Consider the following 14,225-nt stretch of genomic DNA (forward strand, 5'->3'; position numbering starts at 1 on the left):
AGATATTATGTTTGCCGTGGCAACACACGGGCGTTTAACTAGTTTGGTAGTAGGGAGTACCTAGAACTCATCTAGATGAGATATAATTTGGTCTCATTCACCTGGAAAATAAGAACATATACAACCCATGTCAGCACATACGCATCTTATAGCATCACATTCAATGGCTATAAAATGTGAATGAGACCAAATTATATCTCATCTAGATGAGTTCTAGCAAAACTGTTGGTAGTAATAATGATCATATTATGCATGGACTAAGGAGTTTGGTACAAATTGATCACATGGGAAGTATGTTAAAACCTTTTCTGTTTGCTCATTGATGTGAAATTATCTACAAAATGAAAATTGAAGAATACAGTGTATCATTACCAATGTTTTATACAGTTCACCGTTAATTAATGCTTGGTTACTCGTTGATAAAAAGGATCACGTACTTGATGAGCTATTTTCTAATTAAATTAAATGCTAGTATACGTGTGTTAAGCATCCTTGGTTACTCCATTAATTAACTTGCGTATGTTTATGTGTTAGGGTGTGGCTAGGTCTCAATTGCCTAAGATTTAATCAAGTCTAATTCAAGTGACATAACATGTAAGAAAACTAAAATGAAAAACTTGCATGGATCTTCACATAAGATCCTACAAATATAGCATCGACTGAGACTAACTTAGTTAATTAGTTAAGTCTTAGTCGACTGAGATTTTTGCAAATCCCGTACGTGTAAAGTCAAGCCATTCCACATGACCACGTCGCAGCCGGCCGCCACTGCAGCGTCCAAACAAAATGGCCGGCTACATACACTATAACGGAGCGCCGGCTAACCATCTCCACCCCTATAATCTTCTTCTACCAAGTAGTGCAAACACATGGCCGGCTAACCAGCTCAACCAACCGAAAATGGCGCCACCAGTGAGGGATCGCACCATGTACAGGCACCACCTCTGCTTCCTTCTTCTTGCGTCCACGGCCACCCTCTCCGCCGCTGTCACGGCTTCCTCTTACTCCACTGCCTGCCCCTCCCTGGCACCGGCTCAGGACCGCCACACCGACGGCGACGACGCCGTTGCACTCATCCGCTCCTTCCAAATCTCCGGCGGCCAGTTCTCTGGCGGCGCCGAGGGCCTGTTTTCCCCCGACGGCGACCCCTACAAAGCCCGCCCGTTTCACTTCCTTCCACACGGCGCGTCCCGCACGGACAACCCGGCTCTCGTCCACCTCACCGGCACCTTGACCCTCTTTGGCCCCCGTAGCTGGCGCCGTGGAGGCCACCAGTATTACAGCGAGGCCGCGTCCATCGCCTTCGTCCTCGACGGTTACCACTCCTCGGCCTCGCTCGAGCTCTGCATGGTCGGGACCGGCACCGAGCACGCCGCCGACGGTTCTCTCAAGCTGTACCATGACGTCGTCCTCCGCCTCCATGTCCCCAGCCCTCCGAGCCTCGCGGAACCATTCGTGTCCGGCAGCATGGAGGGCTCCTCCGACCTCGGGACCATCCACCTCCTCGCGTACACCGAGGGCGACCACTACAAGTACGACTCCGAGCGTGCGGCCTGCAGCCCCGGCCCATCGAGGCTGCCGGCTATTGGCTCGCTCCGGGCGCTCGGCGGTGTCAACTCTGTGTGCGCCCACCTTAAAGAACAGCTCATGATCTCCTACAGGCTGGATCATGGCCGCGCCCTGTTTCCGCGGATGCGCGTCAACCAGATGCAGTGCAGCGCGGACGGCGCCACCTTGCACGCATATGCGGTGCTCTTCAATGACACCAGGCCGACCGAGAGGGGCTACCGTCGACGTCGTTTCTTGGTCGGCGATGAGGCCTTGGTGGCCGACGGGCACTGGGACCCGTCTCGGCACATGCTCTGCCTCAGGGCGTGCCGGGTTACGCTACCGGCGCCGGCGTCTGCTCCGGTGGTCGACTGCGGGATCGGGATGAGCTTATGGTTCCCCGCGGTGTGGACAATGCGGGAACGGAGAGCCGTGGCCGGGATGCTCTGGAACTCTAGCCAAGCGGACGGTGAACAGATCCACGATGTGATGTCGATCATCGACGACCAAAGAAGCAACACCAACATCTCCGACGTGAAGTACAGCTACAACGACACGATGCTGGAGGAGGCCAAGAAACATCACCAGGAGATGAGCAAGGGGCAGAAGATCACATGGTCAGACTCTTTCCCAGATTTCAACTCTAGTAACGGTGACGCTGAGTTTAGTTTCCAAGCGCTAGACATCAGGGGACAAGCCTACCCAGTCACAGTCGGCTCGGGGATGATCGCCGACAATATTCTGGCCGAAGACGATGCCTCCTCCAGGCGTTGGGTGGTCTACGGGAGCATGCCCACCGCCGCCGCGGCCCGGCGTGCGGTGGTTGACGACATGACGGAGGACCTGCTGAATGTCAGCTATGTCATACGCTACTCTGCTCCACGTGACAAGATCAGGATGCATCCTAGCAATGTGGCCTACCACTCAAACTATAGCGTTGAGAAAAGAAAGATCTTGGCAGAGGGTATTTATGATCGGAAGAGGGGCATCCTGTGCATGGTCGGATGCCAGGAGCGAAACGGCGGCTCAACGGACTGTGAGACACTGGTAACGGTGCAGTTCGCTTCCCTTGATTCCAAGGTGCCGGGGCACGGAACTGGAGCGATCAGCAGCCTCAGAGACAAGACCGATCGCCTCTTCTTCGCGAAGATCAACTTCACCATGCACGGGATGTACTCCGCGCAAGCGGAGAACGCCATATCAAGGATGGACATGGAAAGCGTCATGCTTGTGGCCTCGACAACGCTCTCGTGTGTCTTCACCATCCTGCAGATCCTTCACACCAAGAGGAACCCGGAGGTGGCCTCGGCGACGTCCATAACCATGCTCGCCGTGCTCACCATGGGGTTCCTCGCCCCTCTCGTGCTCAACTCGGAGGCCCTGTTCGCAAGCAGGAGGAGCCAGTACTATGAATTGCACCCCGCGAGCCGGAGGATCGAGATGAACGAGGTCATGATGAGGGCGCCTACACTGATCGCCTTCGTGCTGCAGCTACGCCTTCTCCAGCTCGCATGGTCTGGCCGACGTACATCCATCATGTCCGAGCGGACCGTGTTATGGATATGCCTGCCGTTGTACGCACTCGGAGGAGTCGTGGCCGGGGCTGCCAGTGTGATCAACTCCGGCGCTTCGACAATCGGCATGGGTGCATGGCGGGTGACGATCTGGCAGGACCTTGTGTCGTACGCGGGGCTGATACTGGATGGCTTCCTGCTCCCGCAGGTCATCCTGAACGCGTCCTTGGGAGGGTCCAGAGCTCGGGCGATCTCACCGTGGTTTTACATGGGGGGCACCATGCTCCGCTTGATGCCTCATGTGTATGATGTATTCAGGGCCCAGACCTACACGCCGAGCATGCGCTCTTCCAACCTATACGCGAGCCCCCACGACGATCTGTTCGGCGTCGCTTGGGACATGGTTATACCGTGCGGGGCGGCGTTGCTGGCCTTTCTGTTGTTCTTGCAGCAGCGGCTTCCAGGCACCGAGTCACTTCCTTCGCAGAAGAGGAAATCGAGTGGATATGAGATGGTCTCTAACATTTAACATAACACTGGAGAGTATCTGGGAAACTAAGGGCACCTTATGTATTGTTTTTTCTTTGTTGAAAGGAAAGATAGTGTACCTTAGTAGCATTTCTTTTCAATTCATGACTCTGGTTACGTTTGTATACTTCACACCTTCGTTGTCAGTGAAAAACAACACCCTGCTGCTTTATCGTCAAGAAAAAGTGTACCTTATGTATTGTTGAAGACCTGTCCATTTGTTCTTCAGTATAATTTTTTTTGTTAAAATATAGGTGCCAAATATTAGTGTACGAGTTGAGTTATAGTTGGATTTGTAATTAATAGAGTGTTAGGTGTTTGAGTCAGATACGTGTATGCCAGGCCTACTATATACAGTATATAAAGTCAACCACAAGCAGCGACATCTACCCACCAGAGGAATTCCAACACAGTGTGTGGCACTATATAAGCGTGGACACATAGCAAATACAGTAGCAAAGCATTGACAACTAAACTAAACTACTCCCTCTGTCCCATAATGTAAGACGCTTTTTAACACTACACTAGAGTAAAAAACAACGTCTTACATTATGGGACGGAGGGAATACAAAACAATCATCATCACAACTATTATATTATCCCACAAATCCACAGTAGGTCCATAAAACTACTAAGACACTAATTTTACTTGATAAAGCATATAGCATCTGAACGTTCACCAGTGTCCTCCACAGGCCGCTCCCTCCCAAGGAAAGGGCCATTGATTATATACTTGGCCTCCACGTAGAGGCCTGCAACCGTAAATACAACGGCGCCGAGTGTTAATTTCATTACAGTGGCCAGAAACTGCTTCTCATCTTTAGGTGGACTGCAAGCAAACGAAGAGCGAGCTGAGTTAGAAACCAAATTTCTTTTTTACAGGTTGATGAGAGAACATTAAAGCTAAGATTAGTGTATACCGTGGTGATGATGATGCAGGGTGCTTCACTTGTGTGGAGGATTCTGCAATGCTGGCGGCGGATTTGGCTCCATGCTGCAATGAAGTTTAGATGCTTTGCGTTAGTTACAATGAAATTTTGATACAAGATTTGTGTTTATTACAAGCAGTGACACAAAGAATTTTGATAGAAGATTTGTGTTAATTACAAACAGTGACGGCACAAAGAATCTTGATAAAATGTACTTGTATTAAAAATTTACAATCAGTTAGCGCTACAAGGGCAACTCTAACCGATCTTCTAAAAGTTAAAGGAGGATCCGGCCGAGTAAAGTTAGTGGAGGAAATTTTTCCTCCTCTATTCACCACAAAAGGAGGATCATGCCACTACCACCACCATCCTCTCGGCCGCCACCGCCACCACCACCACCACCACCACCATCCTCTCGGCCGGTACCATCAGCACCACCCACCACCACCATTCCGAAAAGAGGATTCCACTTGGGTCAATATCTCCCCATGAGTGAGCTCCCTATACTTTTTGTGGTTTCATCCATTGTGGTTGGATTCATGAACATGATACCATGTTCTTTGGCCACCTCCTCTTCTTTGTCCACCTCTGGATGATGCCAAATTGAGTCATAGTTGAGCTCATCAAGCCCCATCGTTGCCGAGGACTAGAAAGATGCTAAGAGTTGAGTTGTGTTCATCTCTGCACTACAACAACAAAACAACCAAACTACATCACCATCAGCCGAAATGTCGAAGATGATTTTATTTACCTTATTGGCGTTTCATCGAACACTTGGCGGCCGCGGCCTTTCTTGCCGGCTACCGCCTCCGGACGCGCCGGAGTAGTGCCTGTAGGTGTCGCCGGAGACGCTGCACGAGGCACCGACTGTGGACGGGCCGCTGTTGTGGCATTTTACTTCTTCGCGGCCTCCTCGGTGAGGCCCGATCCCGCTGCCTTCGGTTTACTAGCTCGTTTGGCTCTGGCGGGAGCGGCGGGAGGGTGGCGGGTTGTTGCTGGAGAGGCAATTGCCACCCCGGCGGCCTTTGCAGCTGTTTGAGCCGGAGCTTTAACACGATGAACTTTTTTTATCCCCAAGTTTTTCTTCGGCGCGGGCGGCGGTACGGAGGTCGTTTCCGGTGGCGACAAACGGGCGGCGGTGTCCGACGGGGTGTCGAAAGGGTCCGGGCTATCCATTCCGGTGGGAGGGTCGGTCATCGGTAGCGGTGGCATATGGTGGCGGATGCTGTGGGAATGGAGCCGGCGTGAGGGTGGGAGAGAGAGGGCGCCACTTTTACTCAGCTTCACGCGGTGAGGATATTTAGGGAGATTGGAGGGGTTTTCGACGGGGGAGGATAAATTATCCTCCTCTATTCGGTTTAGGGGATCAGCTAAGTGCGGCGTAGAGGAGGATAACCGAATTTATCCTCCCTTACGGCTGGATAGAGGATCAGTTAGAGTTGTCCTAATGCGGGTGCAAGATCAGTTAGAGTTGTCCTAATGAGGTTAGTTAGAAAGAGAACCTGGAGTAAAACGGGAAGAAGAATCTGCAAGTAATCTTTCTAACTAGCAAGGTCGGAGCATAGGCACATTGTTGATCTCAACGCAGGAAGAAAGAACCGAAAAAAAATCTGGATCAGATTTTCCTGATTCCACACGGCCTGTAAAAGTGTGCATACCTTGTTGTTCTTATTAAGCAGGCTTGGTGATTCGGAGGAGCCGAACCGGCGAAGAGAGCTCCCGCCATTGCTAGTCCTCGATGTCAGCTCCTTGGCAGCCGAGAGAAGCCACCGCAGATCCTCTTCGCCGCAATCCGAAGCGCTGCCGCCATCGTTGTCAAGTCGTCGGTTCTCCTTCTCTGTTTTTTTTCTGGAACAGCGATCCTCTTGCTCTGGTAGTTATAACGATACCCTCGTGCCACGTACCTATATGCCTATTCTGCACCGGCTAAGCGATCGAACTTCTCGGGCCGTATCAGACTGGAATCCTCCCTCCTGTTCCTGTAACAAATCGTGTGCTTTTCGTCTCCCTCGAAGCACTGGACCGGCCGTATTCTTCCCGGTCACATCTACGTTTTTATTTTTGATATATATAAACAGTTTTGCTAAAGATTACTCTTGGTCAAGATTTAATTAGGTACCCTCAAAAAATTTATATTTAATTAGGTAACCTCAAAAAAAAAAGATTTAATAAGTTACCTTCATCATCTGGGGGCTGATGGAAAAAAATGTGACTCCTCTCGTGGCTGATGGTCACGTCCTGATGTAGTTCGGTCTAGACAAATCCTTATTTCACGTAGAACTGGACCGACCGTATTCTTCCCGGACACATCTACGTCAGCTTAAATCCATGAGTTATTGTAGTCGTGTTCAATTCTAATTATTTTGATTTTTTGCGTTCAAAAAAGATGTACTCCCTCGATCCATATTTGTACTAAACTAGCAAAAGAGCCCGTGCGTTATAACAGGAGAAAAAAAATACCAAACGCCCTAACCCAATAAATTAAATTAGTGATGTTGGCAAAATTCCGTGAAGTCCTTCTAGCTGGTAAAGCATCCAAACTAATGGAGTTGTTTACCTGCCACTATGAAAGAGGAAGAAAATTTAGGAGCGTAAATAATCATCCTGCATAGTCTATGATTATAATCAAATAATCTTCGTTCCCACGATGCAAGTTGGTGCCAGAACAATATTTATTATATTATGTACCTTGGTTAACGGGATCAGAACCCCCTCTGAGCAAGTTCAGTCAAAGCCGAGCAGCCTTTATGCCTAGAACCATCACCTTCAGTATTTAGAATGCACAAGTTAATTACTTTTAAGTAATTCAGTGACACTAACTAAGAAAAGCTGCAATTTTGAAAGATAGAAAAGAAGCTACAAAACTCTTCAAATAAACAAAGGGGGCTTTGAAGTGTATATGTTATGTACCTAGACAACATACACAATAATTCCGCTTCCACCTGTTTAAGATTATACTCAAAACAACTTAGCACATGTGGACATGAGTCACACAAAGATATGTCGAGCTAGAATTTTCAAGATATGTTGCGGCTTGGCCCCACATAACAGAGTATCCGAGAATAAATTATACCTCTGACAAAGCAATTTGGGGTAATAAACAATATTTAGTACTGCAGAAGTATGCACTCAACATTCCCATAAAACAATTGGTACTCTTACCCCTGCATAATTTGTGTAGGATGACAATAAAAATTCACCAAGAATAAGACTAATTAATTAAGCAAAGAAGTAGTGATCAACTCAATTTCTGCCCTCTTACTCCTGCATAATTTGTGTAGGATGACAATAAAAATTCACCCAGAATAAGACTAATTAATTAAGTAAAGAAGTAGCGATCAACTCAATTTTTGCCCTCTAGTCAGTATCAACATTTTGCCAGTCAAAAGAGCAAGTCAGTCTTCAAACAACACAATGATATGATTATCTACTACGAACTTGTAGATTTAATAATGGATCACCCCTACATAAAAGATGATGATTATAAAAGTTTCTATTTTCTTCAAAGTAATATAGAATAAGCTTGTACACAGTAAGAAATAGATCAAACATTTCGCTTAGGGCAAAAAATTATATTAACATGATTTTGTGTGCATTCAAGCAAGGCATGCACCCCTGTCAGCTGCTCTTACAAAGTGATATAAATATGATTTAGGACATATTACAGTACTTTATTTTTTGAGCCTATAGGGAAATCAGATCAACCTCAGAGCTATACAAAGAGACCATAGACATACACCAAGATGTTTGAGATAATGTGGGAATTTTTACAGTTTGTACTCCTTACGATGGACAGAGAAATATAGAAATACATGCCACTTGCATTGGAATTGGTTAACCTAGAATTATAAATCTGTAATCTTGATGCAGAACAAAATCTAAAGCTAGCTGAGCAGGCCCGTCTGATGCCCCGCTGGCTAGCTTTCTTTTACGATGGAGGTACCACATGTTCAATATAGAATTTTGATTTACCTGCATTCGCCTTAGCCACACTGGTCGCCTCATGAATGAAATAAGCAACCGGGTGGCTGAGATGCTTAGATGATGGAATGGTTAGTTGCTCAATAACTAAATTCGTGCATGACCATGGGAAACATCCAAAATCCCAAATCATTGTGTACTCTATAGGCTTCTTTCCCCAAAAAATCTGACAAACATGTACACGTGTTTCTTCTCTGAAAATCTGATGAAAACATACAAACAGAAGCTTCTAGATAATTGTTCAACATAGAGTAAACAAAACATAAAATAACAAAGAAACAAAATGCTCAGGTGAATAAGCAAAAAGGATATGCTTTGTTGGTCATACCCTAGAACAGGACATCCCAAATCAACAGATTAACAGCAACATACGCCTTGTCCCTCTCCGGCCTGCCGATCAAGCCGTCGAGCAGACATTTTACGTTTGATGATTGTTCCACTGACTTGGCGCCATCATCCCGAGTCCATTTCTCACACTTAAGCTCACCTTCAACTAAAAGGTCGAAACCAGCATCTTAAAATTCAGATAAGTGGCAAGCAAATTCAATTTGCATGTAGAACCTGGAAATTCATGGCAAAATTTAGACTCTGCAATCAAAGCTCACCCCTGTTGTCGTCGGGCCATGACGCCCATCGCCCACTACATGCGCACAGGTGTTGAGCTTGATGAATCGCCCCTGATCCTGGGGTTGAAGTGCAGTATCCTGGGACGCTCCTTCCCCTTCACAGCCTTGGTGCCCAGCAGCTCCACCATGAACTATGACGCCGATGCCGCCCCATCCTTTTTCCTTGGCCGGGCCACCACCGTGACCCGTGAGCCCAGGACCATCCCGCACGGCAGTTCGATGGCCACGGTGGGAGGGCAGGACGGGGGGCTGACGGGGAGGGGGAAGGAGATGAGAAGGAGGTGGAAGGGGAGGGAGAGAGGAGGCGGGGAAGGAGGGGACCCGCGGCGGCGAAGGCGGAAACGTCGATGGAAGTGGAGTTGGGGCTGCGGTGGAAGCGGATGGAGGAAAGGGGAGGCGGGAGCGGCGCGGAGGGTAGGGGTCGAGAAGGTGCGTTTGTGGGGCCGGAGCGGCGCGGCAGTTGAGGAGGAGGAGGAGCACGCCTCAAGCTTGCGGCGGTGGGCGACATAGGACGGTGGTGGCGGCGCGCGGCGGTGGGCGACAGGGGACGGTGGTGGCGGCGCGCGGCGGATGGGCGGGGGTGCGGTGTTTTTTCTTCTCTCTTTTCTGTTTCCTGAACCAGTTCGGATTGACTTACAGAAGGATTGCGGGTTGATTTAAGAAAAAGCTAGGGATGTTTTTGCAAAAACACCACGACGGTGAACCCGGAGACCCAATCCGTGCTTTATTATTAGGGAGAGACTAGGACAAGTAATATGGACCAGAGGAAATAACATATTTGAGTCTTGTTCGAATTAAAAACCCCGATATGGCGCTGACTCGTTCGGCCTGGGAGATCTCCAGACCGAACAACTCGTTCCTTAATTAGTGATTTCGTTCGTGGGAGCAACTAATTAACGAGCGCTCCTTCGAGAGCCTCGCAACGATCAGCGCCACTTGGCGCGCTCTCAGCCATACGCCATGTGTCGTGCTCTTGGCGCTCCCTCCGAATTTTTATTTTTTTTATTTTTCCGCATGCATTTTCGGCTTTTTAAACGGTTTTTGTTTTGTTTCTTTGACATTTTGGTTTTTCACTGGTCTTCCCTAGCTTTTTGACCAATTTTTTTAAAAAAATATATATAATTTTTTTGTGCAAAAAAAACGCATTTTTTCGCGAGAGTCACGGGTTTTTTTCGCGAGAGGCACGGTTATGCTTTCGCGAGAGGCACGGCCGTGCCTCTTGGAAACGAAAAAAAATGTGTTTTCTGTTTTTTTTCCTTTCGAGAGAGGCACGGTTTTGCTTCCACGAGAGGCACGGTTGTGCTTTCGCGAGTCACGGCCTTGCCTCCTCGGAAACGAAAAAAACATGTTTTCTGTTTTTTTTCTTTCGCGAGAGGCACGGTTTTGCTTCCGCGAAAAGCACGGTTGTGCTTTCGCAGGAGGCACGGGCGTGCCTCTTTCGGAAAGGGAAAAAAGACGTGTTTTCTGTTTTTTTCTTTTCCGAGAGGCACGGTTTTGCTTCCGCGAGAGGCACGATTGTGATTTCGTCAGAGCACGAGCGTGCCTCTTTTGGAAAGGGAAAAAACCCGTGTTCCGGTTTGGTTTTTTCGTCGGTTTTTTTCGTCCGGTTTTTTCGTAAAAAAAAGTTCATCAAAACCTATCAACATGAGATCTAGTTTTGAAGATCTCGACGCGAGGAATCCAACGGCGAAAGTGGTTCGAGATTTGGACGCACGATTTAAGAGATAAAACATTTTGAATAAACGGATCTATGAAAAAAGAAAAAACTCTCAGGTTGCGACAAGTGACGCACATACCGCGCGCCACTTGTCGCAACCCGGGGAGTTGGAGTGATCTCCTCAAGGAGTACTCCTTAGTTAGTGATTTCGTTCGTTACCAGAGGGGGATCGACCGAACCTAGTCGTTCGAAAGGAAAAAGCCCCAACCCGAACGCCCACGCCCCCACCCACGATCCCTACATGCCTTTTTCCTGCTAAAAAGAAAAAAATATAAGGCCCAGATTAAATCACTAGTTAAAGCCTAGTTTTTATACATGACTAATAAACACTAGTCTTTTGCACGACAAAATTGCCATGATCTTTGTCATTCTATGGAAAAAATTGCCATGTTCAAGTTTATGTTTTAAAAAGTGGCGCAAAAAAGAAAGTCATGGAAATCTGCATCTCTACGGTATGAAAAGTTTCCATCACTATGGAGTTTACAAAAAAACGAAGAAGTTGCCATGAAGTGATATGGTTGAGAAAGTTCTCTCTAGAATTTTCGGAAAAAATGAAGAAAACATCTTAAGTTGTATGATATCGTACATGTAATCGCCATGGCAAAAACAAAATTGAAAGAACAAACTTGTTGTATTCTCAAACTAATTTGTAATGGCCATGACAAACATTCTTCAATGGACATGGCAGAAAAGACACAATGAACCATGGAAAAAATGCAGTTAGTTGCCATGGAAAAAAACACATATATAAATAACACTGTTTTTAGTTGCCATGGCAAGTTTGACATGTTTTTGAACATCTTAGGTTGCCATGTTTTTGAACATATTTAGTTGCCATCGCAAGTTTGCCATGTGTTTTAAAAATCTTAGTTAAAGAAGTTTGCATGCTTGCCATGTTTTAGTACAAACTTAATTAAAAAAAGTTTGCCATGTTTTTGCACATCTTAAGTTTTTCATGGCAAGTTTGTGAATGTTTTTGAGATCTTAAATTGCCATGGCAATTTGCCATGTTTTTAAACATCTACAAATGTTGCCATGTTTCTGAACTTCTTTACTTGCCATGGCAATTTGCCATGTTTTTAAACATCTACAACGTTGCCATGTTTCTGAACATCTTTACTTGCCATGGCAATTTGCCATGTTTTTAAACATCTACAATGTTGCCATGTTTCTGAACATCTTTACTTGCCATGGCAAGTTTGGATATTTGTGAACATGTTAATTAAAAGAAGTTTGCCATGTTTTTAAACAAACTTAATTAAAAGAAGTTACCATGTTTTGCACATATAAAAGTTTGTCATGGCAAGTTTCTGACGTTTTTGAAATTAATTTGCCACAATCTGGAAAAAATAAATTTGCCATGGTGCAACAATAAGAGTTGCCATGGTTCATGAAATGAATTTGCCATGATCCAAAAACAAAGAAACTCGGAATGCTCCAAAAATAAGAGAATTGTCATATTCTTAAAAAGATCATGGCAAATTACCTTCTTAGATCATGGCAAAATGTGGGGTAAAATAAGTTTTGGAATTTGCAATGGCCACATTAGTAAGTTGTAAAGAAAATTTGTTCTAAAAAACATATGCCAACTTTCGAGGAAATTGTAAGGGCACATGGCAAAAAGATAAGGAATTTGCCATCAAGCACATGGCAAGTTTCGGGAATTTAGTTATCTAAAAAATACATGCCAAGTTTTTCAAAAAATTGTAAATGGTTTTTCGTGGCAAACTTAGGATTTTTTTTTCTTTAAAAAGATAGATGGCAAGTTGAGAATATTTCCATGGGCCGTGGAAAATTTAGGACAGTGTTCTCTAAAAAACACATGGCAACTTTACATTTTTTTAGTAATGAAACATGTCAAATTTAGATATTTGTAATTTTAAATAAAGGATTGGAAAATTTATCTCTCGAGTTTGCCATGTACCAAAAGCAAAAAACAAAAAAAAAGAGTTGATCATGGTGAAGGCTTGGGTAATAAAATTCATGTTGAGAACATATGCATAGCAATGAAAAGTTGCCATGGCAAAAAAATAGTTTCGGATACCTATGCGCGGTAATGAATATTTTGAAGAAAACATATTATCTAGTCCATCAGTGTGTCAAAACACATCCAAGCACATGGAAGTGTGACACTATAAATGGAGAGCACATAGTATAAGCACATAACCATTGCCCGTGCTAAGTAAGCGAGCAATGATTGCTATGTTTTGATTCTGTGTTCTCTGCTCAGACCGGGCTAGGGCCCTACTGTCACAATCAACACAAATAGGGGAAGTTGCCATGGCAAAAATGTGAACACACATAAAAAAGGGAATACTGACATGTGTTGAGACATGACAAATAATGTCAAAACTATACAAAGAACATGGCAATTCTAGCATGGTAACCAATTAGGAAGCATGGCAAAAAATTGGGAGACATGGCAGCATTTTCATGGAAACCGTTGCAATTTTCGCCCAATAATTGCTGGAAGGTAAAGCACACATAGGCACATAGTTCACTGTATCCATAAGTGCATCAGATGGAAGCATGAACAGTTTGCAAAGACGAACAGACAAGATTTGAAAGAAACCAAAGGTGAAGCGGAGGATGTGCACACATGCATAGACCTCGAAGAGGAGCTCGCCACATCGCGCCCCATCTCCTCCCCGTTGCTCCTCTCCGCTAGAGCCGCCTCCGCGCGCTCCCCGCTCGCGCATCTCCTCGCCGTGGCCTCCTCGTGTGTCGCCAGAGCCGCGCCAACACCCGGGCAGTAGCAGGGGGCGACCCCCATCGTCGAACGCATCGCCCCCCATCTCCTCCCCGCCGCTCCTCTCCACCAGCGCGCGCGTCGCCGGAGCCGCCCGAGCTCCAGGAGCAGCTCCTCCGCCAGTCTACCGCGGTTCTCGAGTAGTCACCAGCGCAGCCCACCCGCACGAGCTCCTCCGCCGTGGTCTCCGAATACGCCGCCGGGCAGCTCCGCACGAGCTCGAGATGGAGGGGAGAAAAGTGAGCGGTAGAGTGGAGGAGGGAGTGGATAGACTGAGAGACTCGTTGGGGAAAAGGGAAAAGGATAAGGCTGGTCACAGTGGGGAGGAACTTAGGAGTAACATCACACACTTCAATACAACTTTGCTTATGTGACACGTATTTAATGAAGAGAGAGGTGCTTGTGGTAACTAGCTAAGTTACCGGAACATCACACACTCCAAGAAACAATGAGTCTATAACCTAATAAATACATCGTTGCATGACACTACATAGATGTTCCTACCCACTATGGAGGTAGTAACATAGTCTAGGAAAGTGTGAAGTTACTAGCTTATGTTCTTGCCCATTGTGACCAGCCTAAGAGAAGCCAGGGCGTTTGCGATGACGGATGTTCTTTCCGAAAGAGAAAAAG

General features: G+C 46.4%; 1 protein-coding gene and 1 long non-coding RNA gene across 2 annotated transcripts; one reads left to right on the forward strand and one right to left on the reverse strand.

The window, feature by feature from the left end:
* Positions 1 to 900: 900 nt before the first annotated feature.
* LOC119282535 lies at positions 901 to 3,653 on the forward strand. Its single transcript, XM_037562733.1, has one exon. It carries the CDS (start codon positions 901 to 903, stop codon positions 3,589 to 3,591), a length of 2,691 nt encoding a protein of 896 aa, XP_037418630.1. The 3' UTR covers positions 3,592 to 3,653.
* A 333-nt stretch (positions 3,654 to 3,986) lies between these two features.
* On the reverse strand, positions 3,987 to 10,230 carry LOC119278751. Its single transcript, XR_005137946.1, has 5 exons — positions 9,106 to 10,230; positions 7,430 to 8,993; positions 6,178 to 7,283; positions 4,511 to 4,584; positions 3,987 to 4,419 (listed from the first exon to the last, which is right to left on the reverse strand). It is a non-coding gene; the product is annotated as an uncharacterized LOC119278751 (long non-coding RNA).
* Positions 10,231 to 14,225: the final 3,995 nt, after the last annotated feature.

The sequence above is a fragment of the Triticum dicoccoides genome, chromosome 3B, assembly GCF_002162155.2.
Source record: "Triticum dicoccoides isolate Atlit2015 ecotype Zavitan chromosome 3B, WEW_v2.0, whole genome shotgun sequence".
Lineage (NCBI taxonomy): Eukaryota > Viridiplantae > Streptophyta > Magnoliopsida > Poales > Poaceae > Triticum > Triticum dicoccoides.

Coding starts and splice junctions, on each gene's coding strand:
- LOC119282535 (XM_037562733.1), top strand. CDS start 901: ATGGCGCCACCAGTGAGGGATCGCACCATGTACAGGCACCACCTCTGC.